Below are 17,402 nucleotides of genomic sequence, written 5' to 3'. Positions count from 1 at the left end.
GATGGTACTGGGCCTCTCTCCTCTAGGATAGGACATCCTGATCATCTATGTGGATACCAACTAAGGACAGGTTCCTAGCACCTACTATGTCAAACTCATTTAGGACTCTGACATCACTTGTGGTGACATCAATACCTAATAATGCTAAGTAGGCAGTCAAAATATGATAATAAGGCATATGGATCCGCCGGCTAGTGGTAATACTTGTTGAATAAATGATAGTATGAAAGATATGCAAACTGATATCTATATCTAACCTATGACATAATGCATAAAGAAGAAATGAATGAAATGGATGCATCATGACCACATCTCTAGTACTCAGAGGCAGAGTGAATGTGACTAGGACCCTATAGAGGACATAGTCTTGAATCCTAAGGGTGACATATCTAAACTGGGTCACTGTCGGTACATGCTGACCTCCTAAAAAATATGAATATATCATATCGAGTATGATATGCGAATAGGGATCACCAAATGGTGGATCCCTAGAGGGTAGCACTAGAAAGGACATACTAAGGTACGTAAGCCTAAAAAGTCTCTAATGAAAGTAGGAGATAATGTGATATCCGTATCAGTGACCCTAGTGGAGTAGGTAACATCATTAACTCTAACTAAATTTTATAAATTTAGTACAAAGACCTATGTTTATGGAACTACAACAATATACTAAACGTTGCAAACTATAATAGTCAATAACCTCCACATAGAGAATGCATGATCGCATAAAGAAACTCCTATCTAAGTATCTAGAAAGCAATGCAACATATGTAATTGACGAAAATCTAATCCTAAGTTCTTCAGTTGTAAACCTAGGATCAGTACTAGGAGTTGAGAGGCCAACATCAGTATTTTTCCTTTTCCTAAAAAAAAAGTATAAAAATAAAATACTAAATTAAAGAGACAAAAATCAAATTTAAGTTTAAAATATTATTGATGCATTGTGAATATTTATAAAAGAACTAACGACCTTGGTTGAACTCCAGCAACGCGGCTCGAGAATTAGAGGAAGAAAGTTTAAAATTTTAAAGAGTAGAAGAAAATTTTAATTTTTCTACTTGTTTTTAATTTTTCTACGTTAACAAGTTATGTGGAACTCGTTGCAAAAAAGACAATTGAAGAGGGTGAGGAGAAGGGGCGTCCCCATTGCGCCTTATATAGGGTGCTCCGGGTGCCCAGACTGTGTTCGAGTACCTGGAGAGAGCGGTAGAGTGGGGCACCCAAACCCCTATACCGGGGGAGCCTCTACGAAACTAGGGGCTGGTTTCACAGGCTTGTGCTTACCTCCCTTTGACATTCCTACTTTTAGGCTTGTGCTTACCCTTCTTGGATTGTTTGCCTAAATTTTTCTCTACTTTCCTATCCCTAAGTAGTTATATTGTGATTTTTTTTTCTAAAGTTATCATGAAAGCTAATCCTAGTTCTATCATGATATTTAAAATCAAAATTATATATAGGTAATAGAATATAAAAATTACTCCTATGCTTGAATTTAAAATTTGAATTGAAAATCAAATTAGGAGATATCTTCTCTTTCACCTTTGGACCTCCTTCTTGATTCGATCCCTCCAAATTTCTTCGACTCCTTCCTCTCCTTCACTACCTTCTTCTTTAGTTATTTGGTACTATAGTGACTTCTCTCCCGGCATGTGAATCAAATGATATGGTTCTTATTCTTCTTTGCTTCCACAATCCTACAACTCAAGTTAGTAGAAAAATATTTCAAATCACCAAATTGAGGATTTACCTTCCTTGCCTCTTTCTTGCTATGTGAACATCTATTCTTGTAATGCCCTCCCTCATTGCTCCCAAAGCAAATTATAAAGTCTTTATGAATCTACCTCATCTTCTTTTATTGTTGTATTGTTGACCCAGTCCATTGTAGATTCACTTAAGCCATTTTTCTTCGAGCAAGAGTTTTATGTATTCTTTTCTTTTTGTACATATTTTATATATGGATATTTTGAATTCAAATACTCATATATTAGCGGGGAATTCATCAAATCTAACTTATTTACCACTAGACCAAACAACTATTGGTGGATATCACTTCATGTTTGTTAAAGTTGATGTGGTATGAATACTTTGGATTGCTATGTGATGTTTGCAAAGGAGTTACAATGACATAGAATATCACAAGAAGGTGATGTTCAACAGATTGAGATATAGGTAAACATGAAGAAACAACACAAAATTCAAAATAATCAATCAGGAGTACAGCTTACAGCCAAACGAAATCCCCAAACAAATGCGAGTATCCTCAAGCTTCCACATGTAAAACAATCACAATCATTTGGGAGTGACAGCAACCTGCTGAGCTTTCCCTAACCTAGCATCTGAGAAAATAAGTCACTTATCGATCATGTTAGAAGAGTGTGATAGTGCCAAAGTAGCTTAGCCCTATTCTCCATGTAGACGTATGTTAATATCTGGGGAAGGCTTGTGGTCTGGGGATTGCAGACCATGCCAACTGCTGGTCTGATGGAGAATAGTGCTCAGAATGGGATCGCGCACACTGTTCTCGGAGCGGTTTTGTCCATGTAAGGATGAGGTGGGTGTCTCGCAGTCATCATCGGGGTTGGCCTGCGAAATAGGCCTTGCAGCGGTTAAACTTGTAATCACTGGAAAGGTTGCAAGTTCTGCTGGCTGGCTGGGTTTTGCCTGTTGATTCTTGAAAGTGTTTGGTTTGAAGCTTCCAACAATCATCTGGATATAAATCATTAAAGAGATCAGTTTAGACTGCAATTTTTCTTTGGAAAAAAAATCTAGTTACTAGATTAAATAATTCTGTCCGATAACTTACATAATCAAGCAAGCCTAGAATAGGGAAATGGAACGGGTCAAACAAAAACAGAATTTTAGTTGTTCAGCTATTACTATAAGGAAGTTTCTACCACCAAAGTGTAAAGTGCAACATGATATTTCCTCCATAAGTAATCAACTTGTTGTATGAAATGTGTGTGTGTGTTGAACCTGATGTCGTAGATGGGTGTTTGTACAAAATGAAAGAGAGAGTTTCGCATGTAACCTACTGAGAGAACATGTCGCTAAGCCATGATCATGGTGATTATCATATTCTGGTATTTAGATCCTAAGTATTGTAATAGCCTTGAATTTAGAGCATCTAGAAGGCCCTAGCTGAACCCCTAACTTTTAGATTCCTTATGGATATAACTCATTTATCATGATTAAGCATTTTATTTAGCGGTGATATCAAAGCATTATTCGAGGCTCAAATTACTAATGAAACAATAAGATTTGTTATTGAAACATAATTTTGCTATTATCTTATTGTTATCAAGGAAGCAAAGAATTCTTCAGCGTCAATTTTACCTTGTGATGACCACAAGAAGCATGTACACCAACTAGAAAACTTGGTAGTATGTCTATCACAGCTATAACTTGAAATAAGTTAGAGCATGTCAAGAGCCATGCACCGAGAATGGTTAGTTCTCCAAGCTAAGAGCTTACAAAGAGAGAGACTTTAGGGCACTAAGATTAGGTGAGTGGCAATTGAAGTCGTCATACCTAACCGAAGATCATACGACTACTATGAGACCTTGCGACATGAAGCAGTTATAATATCTACCTAACTGAAGGTCATATACACTAGTTATGTTGTGAGTTAGTGATGCTTGGGTGTCACTTAGCTAGAGATCATGCAACTAGAGATATTGTGGTCCATGACGATTGGGTATAGAGATGGTTAATTGTAGATGGAGATCATAGAGCTCTTGTCTACTCGGCAAAGTGATCCTAGTCATTATGGATGGCATACACCCTTTTTATGGCATACCATTAATTTTGTTGTCTATAGGCGTGGACATAGAAGCTTGAGATAAGAGTTTGACACACTTTGAAGATGTATGGACATGAGATGTTGGAATACCTACACTTATCCTTCTCATTTGCTTACATGTTTATTTATTGGGCTTTATTTCTCTAACAGACTCTCCTTCCAATTTTAATGACGATCCTAATTTTATGTTGCCTTCATATAAACCTCAACCTACTAAGCATGTATTAATTAATGACAATCCTAATTCCTCTATGTTTTTTTTTTAAATATAAAATATATTAATTAAAAAATATTTTCATTAGTATTTGATTGCTATAGAAACTTTTTGTAATACTTCATCTCCACCTTCATCCTTAAAGAGATTTTTCCTTAGTTCTTATTTTTTGTTGTTTATTTTGTAAGCGAATGGAGGAGGAAAAGAAATGGATGAAAGAGAGAAAACAATTACTAGAAGAAGAAAAAATTAACTTCCCTAAATCCTAAACTCAACCCTATAAATATCCTAAAATGATAAAATAAAAAACTAAACCTCAAAAAAAAAATTTTAAAAAAAAAACTTACGTTATGTCCAAGCGAGGTCGTCATGTCCTTGCAACTTCGCGGAGGCCTCCATGAGGTAGCAACGATCTCGTGGCCTAGCGAGGACTCTGTAAAGTTGCCGCGAGGTCGTACGGAGGTTGCAGCAACCTCATTGAGGCCCCTATGAGGCCGCTTCCTCCTCGCGGCTTCTTCGGTGTCCATGCAAAAAGGGTATCAATGCTACTGTTCAAGAACGGTAAAACTGCCCGTTTCAAGCGGCACGGATCGACACCCCAATCCTTGTTATGTACTACCAAATGCTACCTTTTGTATTTCCTTTATAATGAATTGTATCTGCAATGATGATCTCTTTCTTACATATTATCGAGTGTGGATGTACTATGAGTGTTCTCTAGCACTTTTTAGCAAAATCCTTGATTTTCACAATGGTTGTGCCCATGAAGCTGCTCTAGTACCAAAGTGGTGAGTCTAAACCATGGGAAGAAGGGCTTACTTGAGGTTACATGTCTCTAGAATGGTAAAATCCCAATCATAATTTGATAGACCCTTAAAGTCTTAATTGTTTAATGTTCCCTATGGGTTATATTTTACAAAAAAACTTCAAAAACTAGATCATTTTTAGCACATTAATATGTATTTCTTTTATTGTGATAACAAAACTATAATATCAATTGCCCAAATGGAAAAAGGGTTGGGAATTTATAGGCTTATAATAGTTGATTGTTTTTCCATTAAGTTAAACTCTAAGTTACCTGGTTCAACCCATTTTACACAAGTTTAATGGCATATGAAGTAATACAACTATTGTTGGAATGGTGATTCAAAATCACCATGAATTGAGTTCTTGCAATTATAGACCCATAAAGACCTACTAAGTAGTTTTACTGCATCAAATGTTAATCCAACATGAATTAAGTCATTTCTTGTCGGAAATGAGGATATATGGAATATGCGAGCTACTTGAATTAAGGGAATTTAGAAGGCCTTCTGGTGTTTTTATGAGCTAAGGAATTCTAATCTTGTAAGAGAAATTCTTGGGAAGAAAAGAAAGAAGAGTGAAGACTACTCTTAGGCATCTCCTCGTGGCTTTCTTAGAACTTTTTGGTCTCCAATCTTGTTGAGTCGGGTGATAACGTTTTGCTTTTCTAGCAAACATTACTATTGGGGAGAACTTATACTAGCTTGTGCTATTTAGGAGTGTTGAATAGTGAAATCTTCTTCCTTTCCCATGGGGCGTAGTTGCATATTATCATGAACCACAGAAACCTCTTTTGTTTGTAGTGGCTTAATCATTGTCCATCTTCTTCTCAGTTTGCAGAAAGTGTTGAGATTTTTTTTCTCATCAGTTGAATCATATTTAGGTTGAGACTCTATCATTTAGCGATGTGATGGATTGGTCAAATGGGCTTCTTTAGTCGAGCACTATTTCTTATAAGTAAATCAATGAGGGATATAAATCTAATAGAGAAGATGTATTCAACAACCCTATTCTTCTTAATGTCATATTTTCTCGGTACATTCCAAATTATACACATGACTATGAGATACTACTAATTCCTGATATAAGCACAAAACTAGCAAAGACTTCACCACTCAAATAAAAATTGTATACTTCAACTAATAAGAACATTATGTGAAATGGCCTCTAAAAGCTCTGCAAGCCTAAAATTGTGTCTGATATTAATTTTGAAGGCTTAAAATTGTGGTCGTTCGTTTTGGCATGAAAATGAAAACAAAGGCTAAGAGTTTTGACATTCTTTAGTCTAGAAAGAAATGTTTGATACATAGTTTTAGAGAAGTGCAATCGATGCAAATGCCAAAGTGTCAAATTTTAAGATGATGGTTGTGTATTAGGAAGCATAACAAGAGTTGTATCTACGACTATAATTTCTTCTTACGCCATATATATAATTTTAGATAGGCCATGCAAGACGTTATAGAGCTCATAAATTACACACATAACTGATAATGCATGTTTAGAAGCAACGAGAGCAATATTCCTTACTTGAATTGGACTAGCAGCGAGCAACAAACCAGCAACTCCTCCGCCAATGACACGGCCATCAGGCCCAGCGAGCGATACACTTATCAAACCAGTCCTATTCCGCACACCCTGAGTAGCAGTGGTTGAGAATGACCCAGACAAAGAAAGGATCTCAAATCGACCCTGCACATTTGTATAATCAAGTTTAGAACAAACACCAAACTCGATTGAAAACAAAATTGAATGACTATTCTTCTACGCCAAATCCCTAAATTGGGCAAGGAGTTTCAGCACAAACAAATTCTAAACCCATCCAATAAGCACCCACAAAACAAGTCAATGTTGGTGAAGAAATTTATAAAATTCTAATACTTGGACTCTTTATCTATCCCAATGGCACTAGGGCACTCGAGAATCTAGTTGATTACATGTAAAGCAATCCCTAACCATAACGAACAGTCGAACCCAAGTCTAAGTAACATATCAATCTACTAAAAGGCTTTAACTTTTCAACGGCCGAAGGACGTTAGTATAACATGGTAACAAGTTGGTCATTCCCCCATTTAATACTTATGTAGATTTCATAACACTTGAGACATATTAGTGAGTACAGTATCAAAGCTTTTGTTGCTCGTGTTGATTCAGTAACGCTTAGACATATTAGTTACTATACAAGCCTGATAGATCTCTTATTCAGCAAAGGTATCGAGGTTTCAAATCCTATATTTGAATTTGAAGGGAATAGCAACATGTGATCCAGTATGATCGGTGACGCATATCTGATTATGATGCATGAGTTATGAACCATATTTGATTAATAAATCAATTAAAGGGCAAATTCTGTGCAGACTTGAGAACTCTCTAACTTAACCAAGAACAAAGCAATCTACCATAACCAAATCACCAGAGGCAAAGTTAAACTTGTTGTTCATAAAATTATGTAAACAAAGCAAGATTGAGTATGAGATTGAGTATGAACCAAGAATGAAGCAAGGTAGACTTTTAAGAACATCACCAGCATGTGTTTATAGAAATGTGTAAATGGATCGAGGAGGACGAAGCAAGGTACCTCATATGTCAAGGTACCGCCGGAAGAACCCGGCTGGTGCAGGGTAGCATTGGAGATAGATCCATTTGCAGAGAGTATACAAACAGCCCGTGGACCCTTTTCCGAGAAGGAACGAATTCTTCCAACAACATCCTGCAAGAACATTTGCTTAACACAAACAGAGAAACAGGGGAAGAACACCATGAAGGTCATGCCGAAATGGGCATGTATTACCTCCCCTGTAGCAATGGTGACGACATGGGGTGTAAAGCCCCCTCCAGCTGAGAAAGTAAAGCATTCTCCTCCAAAAACCAACAAGAAACAAAAATGTGAGAGGAGGAAATCAAGGGAACAAGCAATTGGGGGGGTTTGTTTGTTACCGAGAGCCGCAAGGAGTTGGCGGCTGCCTGTGCCGCGTGGCCGCCCTCTACCCCGTCTTCCGTCAGAGGAACCAGAGCCAGGGGAGAACGGGGAGGCAGACGCAGCTGTGGGAGACGGCACCAAAGCCAAGCTTTCGGGGCCGTACTTTCTGGGTCTTCCCCTCTTCTTCGCCGCCGCGGGGTCTCCCTCGCTGCCTTCGCCGCCGCCACTTCCGCTTCCAACCAGTTCAATAGTAAAGCCAGCCCCTTCCGGTGGCGCCGCCGGCGTGACTTCCCATCCTCCTTGCACAGCATCCTGTGCTCCTCTTCCACTTCCACTTCCTCCCCCTCCCTCGTACTCTGCCACCACAACACCCTCCCTACCTTCCATGCATAAATATACACTGCTACGTATGAAACAGAGTGATCTTCTCGCTCGCAAGCTCGCTCGCTCCTTGCCTCCCTCTGCCTCTCCTATTTCAAAACCTGCTTCCAAAGAGCCAAAGATGGAACCTGCCACAGAGCAGTGAAGAGCCTGAGGAATTTAGCAGAGATATGTTTTCCAAAATTAGGAAGGAAAAGCGATGGGCAACTGGCAGTGGCAGGATAATCTTTACTCATCCATTAAATTCCATTGAATTCGGGAGATTATTAACTGCATGTTTGGGTTAACACAGGAAAAGAAATTATGGCAAGCATAAAACCAGAGAATTAAATAAATGCGCGCAGTGAATGCATCATTGCTCTGTTTCTACAAAGAAAAGAAAAAGGGGATTAATTTACTCCGGTCAAACTTCTGCTTTGCTGCAAAAAGCTAAAGCTCTGGCGTATAAATATATTAGCAGCGTCACCCTTCGGCCTCTGTAGCGGAATTAGGCGGAGAGAGAGACAGAAAGAGAGAGGCGAATCCCGAAGCGCTCGCGATTGAACGCGCGCGATGAGAGAAGGCGGATGGAATCCGCAGCGTCCTTTTGCTGGAGGAAGAGAAAGGGAGAGATCCAAGTGGCGTCGTGTGCGACCTTCGCGCTTGATTGATCACGGCGGCGACGGGGAGGAGCGCGAGTGTTGAGTGCGTAGTTGGGTGGCGTCGGAGTGCTTGCCGGGGAAGGACGAGGAACGATGGGCGTGACGACGGCTGTTTATGAAAATTAGAGAAATTAATTTAATTTAAGGTATTTTAAAAATGATTATATGTAAAGAATCTCAGGAAATGTCTATCCTTAAATATCATTTTTTTAAAAATATAAATAAATAAATAAATTACAAGGATAAAAATATAAATATATATATATAGCCTCGACTTATTTTCCATTTTAAAAATATTTTTGTTATAGTATTATTACAACATTTCCTAATATATTAAAATAAATTATTTTTTTAATGCTACTCAATTAAAAGTACTACCTTTATATTTAACATAATTTTATTTTATATTAAACCCTCAGCCTCTTTAATTGGGAAGATGGAAATAAAAATTATGAAATTTTTTTCTAATTATATTTCTTTATATTATTTACTTAATCAGCAAGAATTGACATTCCATCCACGTATAGTTTGGTAGTATATTTTTCTATCCATCAAAATATGAAAAATCACTTTCTTTCCTAGTCCTTCTCTTGGCAATTGTGAACGCCTCTCCTTCGATATGGCCCAGCGCACGGCCTTCGCGGCTCACAAGTAACAACCCTTGCGTGATGTTACCTACGCACCCTACATACACACGCTAAGTCACCTTGAGTAATAGAGTTGTCAAATGGATCAATTCATGATGGAGTGGGGAGGATCGACCCGTCAACTTGACGGATTGAGAAATTTCCAACCCAACCCCATCTAAGGAGAGTTGTGGATTTGGTGGGCCAACTAGTTGCCCATCATTTAAAAAAAATAAAAAATAAAAAATATATATATTTTCAACGTTTTACTTCGGAAATGTTTCATCAACTAAATATATCCATAAATATGTATTTAAAATTTTTAAAATATAAATGAACACAAACGAGTAGTTATGTGGGATAGATAGTATTATTTTTATTTCAAAATTATAAAAAAATAATAAATTGACAAAAAACTTAGCTTACACATGTTTCTCAACCCGCGGATCAACCCAAGCCCATTGCGGACCGATCTACACGGGTCGTGGGCCTAGGCGGGTCGGCCCATGACGAACTTGGGTTGATAAAATTTTAACCTAGCCCGCTTAAATTGTTTGGCGGGACAGGCCAACCCCGACGATCCCAACATAAATTGACGGCTCTATTGAGTAGGCCCTGCGTGTAGCCATGAGCAATAGTTGTGTGTGCCATCAACGTAAGTTGATTTTTTTTTCCTCTCGGGATGGTCTAGTAGCTAGTGCATGAGGTGTTGTTATCATGAGGTCTGAGGTTCGAATCTAAGCATAGCCAAGGTAAATGTCTCCCTTATGCATCAGTCACTATTCTAAAAGCTAGTAATCACCCGTGACTTACCTCCTCCGTGTTGACCTTATGGGCAATTACAGACACCCCTCATTTGCTACTATGAACACCCCTCATGCGGCTGCGAGCTAACCTCACACGGCTGTTAGCGATGGCCCAGTGCACGGCCTTCGTAGCTCATAGGCAACAACCCTTGTGCGAAGTTACCTGCGCACCCTAAATCCACACGCCAAGTCACCTCAAATAGGCCCTATGTGTAGCCATGAGCGATAATCGTGTGTGCCTTCAACGCAAGTTGATTTTTTTCGTCCCTTTAGAACGGTCTAGTGGGTAGCGCATGAAGTGCTGCCACAATGAAGTCTGGAGTTCGAATTTCAACATAGTCGAGGTAAATGAGGCTAATAATCACCCGCGATTTACCTCCTCCGTATTAGTCTTGGGATGAAGTAACATAAGCACTAGGGATAATCGTCTTTTGTCACCATATTTTTTCCCCTATTTTTGATTTCTTTCTCTTCTATATTTCCAAGTAAACAGAGCATAAATTCTAAAATAATTATTATTTTTATTTTAGATTTTTAGCTTATTGTTGATGTTCCAACTCTATTTTGAATTAATTACAATTTGTGGGCATATTTAGTTAACTAGAGATTATTTTCAATTAAAAGTATTAAGTCTACTAAGAAGTCGATCGTAAATATTTTGTTTGGAAATAAAAAGACTTTATTTTGACTATAGTTGATTGGAGGAAGGACTCAATTAAACAAAGTTATTGAGTTGTCTAGCCAATCAATTATTTCGAAATAGGATACTCTTTATTAATTTAAAAAAAGGTATTTTAAAAATGATTATATGTAAAGAATCTCAGGAAATGTCTATCCTTAAATATCATTTTTTAAAATAAATAAATAAATAAATTATAAGGATAAAAATATAAATATATATATAGCCTCGACTTATTTTCCATTTTTAAAATATTTTTATTCTAGTATTATTACAACATTTCCTAATATATTAAAATAAATTATTTTTTTTAATACTACTCAATTAAAAATACTACCTCTATATTTAACATAATTTTATTTTATATTAAACCCTCAGCCTCTTTAATTGGGAAGATGGAAATAAAAATTATGAAATTTTTTTCTAATTATATTTCTTTATATTATTTACTTAATCAGCAAGAATTGACACTCCATCCACGTATAATTTGGTAGTATATTTTTTTATCCATCAAAATATGGAAAATCACTTTCTTTCCTAGTTCTTCTCTTGGCAATTGTGAAGCCATCAATTTGGGTTAGGCCCGTTGGGTTGGCCCGCCCCATCAAATAATTTAAACGGGTTGGATTGGAATTTTATCAACCTAAGTCCGCCGTGGGCCGACCTGCCTAGGCCCGCGACCCGCGCGGGTCGGCCCGCTCGGGCTTGGGTTGGCCCACGGGTTGAAAAACATATATAAGTTAAGTTTTAGGCCAATTATTATCTTTCTTTGTTATAATTTTGAAATAAAAATAGTACTTTTCATCCAACATAAGTATTCGTTTGTATTCATTTATATTCAAAATATATGTTTATGTATACATTTAATTGTAAAAAAAATTTCGAAGTAAAATGTTGAAGATATGAAATATTTTTTAATTTTTTAAAAAAATTTTGATGGGCCCGCGGGTTGGTCCGCCAAACCAGCAACCCGCCTTAGAATGGGTTGGGTTGGAAATTTCCCAACCCGCCAAGTTGGCGGGTTGGCTCACCCCGCCTCGCCAAATGGTTAGTCCGCCACGGGCCGACCCGCCCCGCCACGGGTTGGCCCGTCTGACAGCTCTAACACCTCTCCTTCGATACGACTCAGTGCACGGCCTTCGCGGCTCACGGGTAACAACTCTTGCGTGAAGTTACCTGCGCACCCTAAATACACATGCCAAGTCACCTTGAGTAATAGAGTTGTCAAACGGACCAATTTATGATGGAGTGGGATGGACCGACCTGTCAACTTGACGGATTGAGAAATTTTCAATCCAACCCCATCTAAGGAGAGTTGTGGGTTTGGCGGGCTAACCCGTGAGCCCATCATTTTTTTAAAAAAAAATTAAAAAATATTTTATATTTTCAACGTTTTACTTCGAAAATGTTTCATCAACCAAATATATCCATAAACATGTATTTAAAATATAAATGAACAAACGAGTAGTTATGTGAGATAGATAGTATTATTTTTATTTCAAAATTATAAAAAAAATAATAAATTAACAAAAAAAACTTAGCTTACACATGTTTCTCAACCCGCGGGTTAACCCAAGCCCATAACAGGCCGATCTGCATGGGTCGTGAGCCTAGGTGGGTCGGCACGTAGCGGGCTTGGGTTGATAAAATTTCAACCCACCCTGCTTAAATTGTTTGTCGGGACAGGTCAACCCGTCGGTCCCAACCTAAATTGACGACTCTATTGAGTAGACATTCCAACCTAAATATAATTTTTTTTCTAATTATATTTCTTTATATTATTTACTTAATCAGCCAGAATTGAGATTCCATCCACGTATAATTTGGTAGTATATTTTTTTATCCATCAAAATATGGAAAATCACTTTCTTTCCTAGTTCTTCTCTTGGCAATTGTGAACACCTCTCCTTCGATACGGCCCAGTGCACGACCTTCGCGGCTCACAAGTAGCAACCCTTGCGTGAAGTTACCTGCGCACCCTAAATACACATGCTAAGTCACCTTGAGTAATAGAGTTGTCAAACGGATCAATTCATGATGGAGTGGAGAGGACCGACTCGTCAACTTGACGGATTGAGAAATTTCCAACCCAACCCCATCTAAGGAGAGTTATGGATTTGGTGGGCCAACCTGTGGCCCATCATTTAAAAAAAAAATATTTTATATTTTCAACGTTTTACTTCGGAAATGTTTCATCAACCAAATATATCCATAAATATGTATTTAAAATTTTTAAAATATAAATGAATACAAACGAGTAGTTATGTGGGATAGATAGTATTATTTTTATTTCAAAATTATAAAAAAAATAATAAATTGATAAAAAAACTTAGCTTACACATGTTTCTCAACCCGCGGATCAACCCAAGCCCATCGCAGACCGATCTACACGGGTCGCGGGCCTAGGCGGGTCGACCCATGGCGGATTTGAGTTGATAAAATTTTAACCCAGCCCGCTTAAATTGTTTGGCGCGACAGGCCAACCCCCGATGATCCCAACCTAAATTGACGGCTCTATTGAGTAGGCCCTGCGTGTAGCCATGAGCAATAGTTGTGTGTGCCATCAACGTAAGTTGATTTTTTTCCTCTCGAGATGGTCTAGTAGCTAGTACATGAGGTGTTGTTATCATGAGGTCTGAGGTTCGAATCTAGGCATAGCCAAGGTAAATGCCTCCCTTATGCATTAGTCACTATTATAAAAGCTAGTAGTCACCCGTGACTTACCTCCTCCGTGTTGACCTTATGGGTAATTGCAGACACCCCTCATTCGCTACTATGAACACCCCTCATGCGGCTGCGAGCTAACCTCACACGGCTATTAGCGATGGCCCAGTGCACGGCCTTTGTAGCTCATAGGCAACAACCCTTGTGCGAAGTTACCTGCGCACCCTAAATCCACACGCCAAGTCACCTCAAATAGGCCCTGTGTGTAGCCATGAGCGATAATCGTGTGTGCCTTCAACGCAAGTTGATTTTTTTCGTCCCTTTAGAATGGTCTAGTGGGTAGCGCATGAGGTGCTGCCACAATGAAGTCTGGAGTTCGAATTTCAACATAGTCGAGGTAAATTAGGCTAATAGTCACCCGTAATTTACCTCCTCCGTATTAGTCTTGGGACGAAGTAACATAAGCACTAGGGATAATCATCTTTTGCCACCATATTTTTTCTCCCATTTTTTATTTCTTTCTCTTCTATATTTCCGAGTAAACAGAGCATAAATTCTAAAATAATTTTTATTTTTATTTTAGATTTTTAGCTTATTGTTGATGTTCCAACTCTATTTTGAATTAATTACAATTTTTGGGCATATTTAGTTAACTAGAGATTGTTTTCAATTAAAAGTATTAAGTCTATAAGAAGTCGATTGTAAATATTTTGTTTGGAAATAAAAAGATTTTATTTTGACTGTAGTTGATTGGAGGAAGGACTCAATTAAACAAAGTTATTGAGTTGTCTAGCTAATCAATTATTTCGAAATAGGATACTCTTTATTGGGCTAATTCGACTGAATAAGTTTTCAATTGAATGACAAACTATCCTTAGGATAAGCTTGATATTCTAACTGAGACGTTTAAATAGTATATTAGAGATGTCTTGGGTTAATTGACAAATTAAACTAGTCATTAGCTAATAAAGCTATTGTCTTTATCATTTGATTCGATTGAATTAATTTAACTTTTTTTTTATAATAGTAGACTAGAATGGAGTTTGAGTTAACTAGCAACTAATCATTAGTTCAGAAGCATTCATATATGCATTTCAATTGACTTAAGATAATTTGAATCAACTACAATCGAGCAAAAAAATAGTCATTTAACCTACCTTATCTACATTTACATATGAGAGGGTTGAGTGAATCATTTTTTGTTTTTTTGCTACATGAATAGCATAAATAGATATATTTTATTTATCTCCTTTACTTGTAAAGGTGATCTTTGTAATGTGTTTTTTTAAAGAGTGATTTCACTATTTTTATTATTTGGTTAATTGTTAAGATCATCATGCATCCAAAAGAGGGGATGAATAGGTGCAACTTGTAAATTCAATTTTTTTTTTTGTTCTTAGACATGCAATACCTTAAAAATAATATGTTAATATATATAAATAAAAAAACTAACAAATCTAAACACAATTCTTACTCCACTATTTTATATGTTTGGAATCCTAAACCCCTGCTTCATGGCCACTTATCTGTGAGTTATTCTTTGAATAAATTAATTGAAATTTTTTTTCTTTTTTAAGATGGAGAAAGCTTGTACAAATATATTATTCTTTTTTTAACAAACAAGAATGGAATGCAAGAGAAACTGTAAGAGAGGTATAACTTGATTGAAAAATTTTGTCTATTTGGAGTGTGGCTTAACAAAATATTAACAAACAGAAACAAAAATGAAGTAGCAGCTAGATGTGATGAAGAGTATGTTAGATATGTATGAATGGAGAAGAGGTGGAAGAGAATAGAAGTTTCATTGTGAATGAGACTTTAGTCCCACATTGAGAGTTTCATGCTATATAAGTTTGTTTATATTGATTCACATGCATTAATGATGTGAACAAATGCATAGGGAGAGACTTTCTCTCATGTGTGGATGTGCAGGGGTGCAAATTCAAGGCCCGGATTACTGACCCATGTTGACTTGTGTGCGATCATGACTTACGCTCGTCGAATGCCCGATCGGTCGAGGTAAAATTTGTCAAGTGGAACAATCAATGTTTGCCACATATATCTTTTTGCTACTTATTTAAGGAGGCTACGATCACAAGCAATATACACACACAAGCAGAAGCTCTTCACCTCCGTTCCTCTCATCTGTCGTGCAACTCTTGCTCGACGGAGTACCCGTGATAACAGTCAAGTACCACTTGTCGTGACCGCCAGTGCTTGGTGGGAATCACGATTAGCTGATGTATCCTGGAAAACAGATGACCCAAGAAAGCCTCGAAGCACAACCGGATGTGGGGCGAATTTGTTTCAAGGAAACTGTGTGCGAGCACGACTTACGCTCGTCGAATGCCCGATCGGTCGAGGTAAAATTTGTCAAGTGGAACAATCAATATTTTGCCATATATATCTTCTTGCTGCTTATTTAAGGAGGCTACGATCACAGGCAACATACACACACAAGCAGAAGCTCTCCACCTCCATTCCTCTCCTCATCTGTCGTGCAACTCTTGCTCGACGGAGTACTCGTGATAACAGTTAGGTACCACTTGCCGTAACCACCAGTGCTTGTTGGGAATCATGGTTAGCTATTGTATCCTGGGAAACAGATGACCCGAGAAAGCCTCGAAGCACAACCGGATGTGAGGCGAATTTGTTTCAATGAAACTGTGTTCATCATATGCCTCGGTTCGCTCAGCCATAAGTCCTCTTGCTCGGCCGCTCGTTTAGTCCGCTCGGCTGAACACTCGCTCGCCCGGAAGGTCTCATGCCCGGACATTCACTTCACCCGCCCGACCAGCCATGCACTTTATCCGTTCGGACTGCTAGCTCGCCCAATTCGCTCGGTCGCACGCCTAGTTCGCTCGGCCGCTCGTTCACTCGCCCAGTCGTTCGACCACTCGGCCTCCAACTCGGTCAGCCTTTTCGTCTGGTTGGTTACATGCCTGTCCGGCCGTTCACTAGCTCAGTCATTCGATCGCTCGGCCCTCTGTTCACTCAGTTGCTTCGCCCGTCCGATTGCAGCTGGCTCGGTATACTCGCCCGGCCGCTCGCTTGGACCGCTCGGCCTCTCTATCTTTAGGCCACCCTGTCGTCCACTGTAAGGCTAATTGCTCGCTTAGTCTAACTGCCCGCTCGACCTGTCTGCCCGATCGACCAATGTACTGCTTGCCCGCCCGACCCTTCAATCCACTCGAATTTTACTGCTCGAACTCGGAGCTTGATCTGCACTCAGCAATTAGTAGAAACCAGCCCCTACTGGAAATCTGAGATTATCAGCTTAAGTATTTTAACAGATAAGTGAATTTAATTCGGTATATTTAAATTCAGCTAGTTCTTTAATATCTCTGGCAGATTGTTCATCCAACAATCTTGAAACAGAGTCGATTATGTTGAGATGGCCATAGAATTGAGTGTTGAGATGCAACAAACTCAACACATAAAGGCTCCCTCCTCCCCGAGTAGAAGTGTGTCAATCAATTACAGGGAAAAGTGAGAGAAGTTCAGTGGACTGAACTTCAAGAGGTGGCAGTAGAAGATGATCTTCTACTTGACCACGCTCAATCTGGCTCGGTTCTTAACCGAGGACCCTCCCAAGTGTGTTGAGGATGCTGATGCACAGACCATTAGTGCAGTGGAGGCATGAACTCATTCTAAGTTCCTTTGCCGTAACTTCATCCTCAACTGCCTTGTCGACTTGTTGTACGTTGTATATAGCATGAAAAGAATGGCTAAGGAGCTGTGAGAGTCCATGGACAAGAAGTACAAGATGGAGGATGCAAGGGCTAAGAAGTTCATCATGGGCCGATTCCGGGAGTACAAGATGGTTGACTCCAAGACGGTGATCATCCAAGTCCAGGAGCTTCAGGTGATC

At 38.6% G+C, this 17,402-nt stretch overlaps 1 protein-coding gene across 3 annotated transcripts; it reads right to left on the bottom strand.

The window, feature by feature from the left end:
• Positions 1–2,094: 2,094 nt before the first annotated feature.
• Positions 2,095–8,865, bottom strand: LOC122022573 (AT-hook motif nuclear-localized protein 7-like). 3 transcript variants are annotated; one of them, XM_042580603.1, is made up of 6 exons: positions 8,324–8,507; positions 7,752–8,243; positions 7,606–7,670; positions 7,393–7,524; positions 6,345–6,506; positions 2,095–2,706 (listed from the first exon to the last, which is right to left on the bottom strand). In XM_042580603.1, the coding sequence occupies exons 1-6, from the start codon at positions 8,349–8,351 to the stop codon at positions 2,401–2,403; spliced, it is 1,185 nt and encodes a 394-aa protein (XP_042436537.1). In that variant the 5' UTR covers positions 8,352–8,507; the 3' UTR covers positions 2,095–2,400. The 3 variants fall into 3 exon arrangements, with proteins under 3 accessions (XP_042436537.1, XP_042436538.1, XP_042436536.1); XM_042580602.1 differs by having other exon boundaries at positions 2,096–2,706; positions 7,606–7,673; positions 8,324–8,505; XM_042580604.1 differs by lacking the exon at positions 8,324–8,507 and adding an exon at positions 8,514–8,865 and having other exon boundaries at positions 7,606–8,243.
• Between the last annotated feature and the right edge of the window lie 8,537 nt (positions 8,866–17,402).

This window comes from Zingiber officinale, chromosome 9B, assembly GCF_018446385.1.
Source record: "Zingiber officinale cultivar Zhangliang chromosome 9B, Zo_v1.1, whole genome shotgun sequence".
NCBI classification, from domain to species: domain Eukaryota; kingdom Viridiplantae; phylum Streptophyta; class Magnoliopsida; order Zingiberales; family Zingiberaceae; genus Zingiber; species Zingiber officinale.
This window is presented reverse-complemented; position numbering and strand designations above follow the sequence as displayed.

Excerpts from the sequence above, each read along its gene's own strand:
- LOC122022573 (XM_042580602.1), bottom strand. The coding sequence starts at position 8,351 with ATGAGTAAAGATTATCCTGCCACTGCCA. Across the intron at positions 7,525-7,605 it reads TCACCATTGCTACAGGGGAG|GATGTTGTTGGAAGAATTCG; the intron begins GTAATACATGCC and ends ATGTTCTTGCAG. Across the intron at positions 2,707-6,344 it reads TCGCTGCTAGTCCAATTCAA|ATGATTGTTGGAAGCTTCAA; the intron begins GTAAGGAATATT and ends ATTTATATCCAG.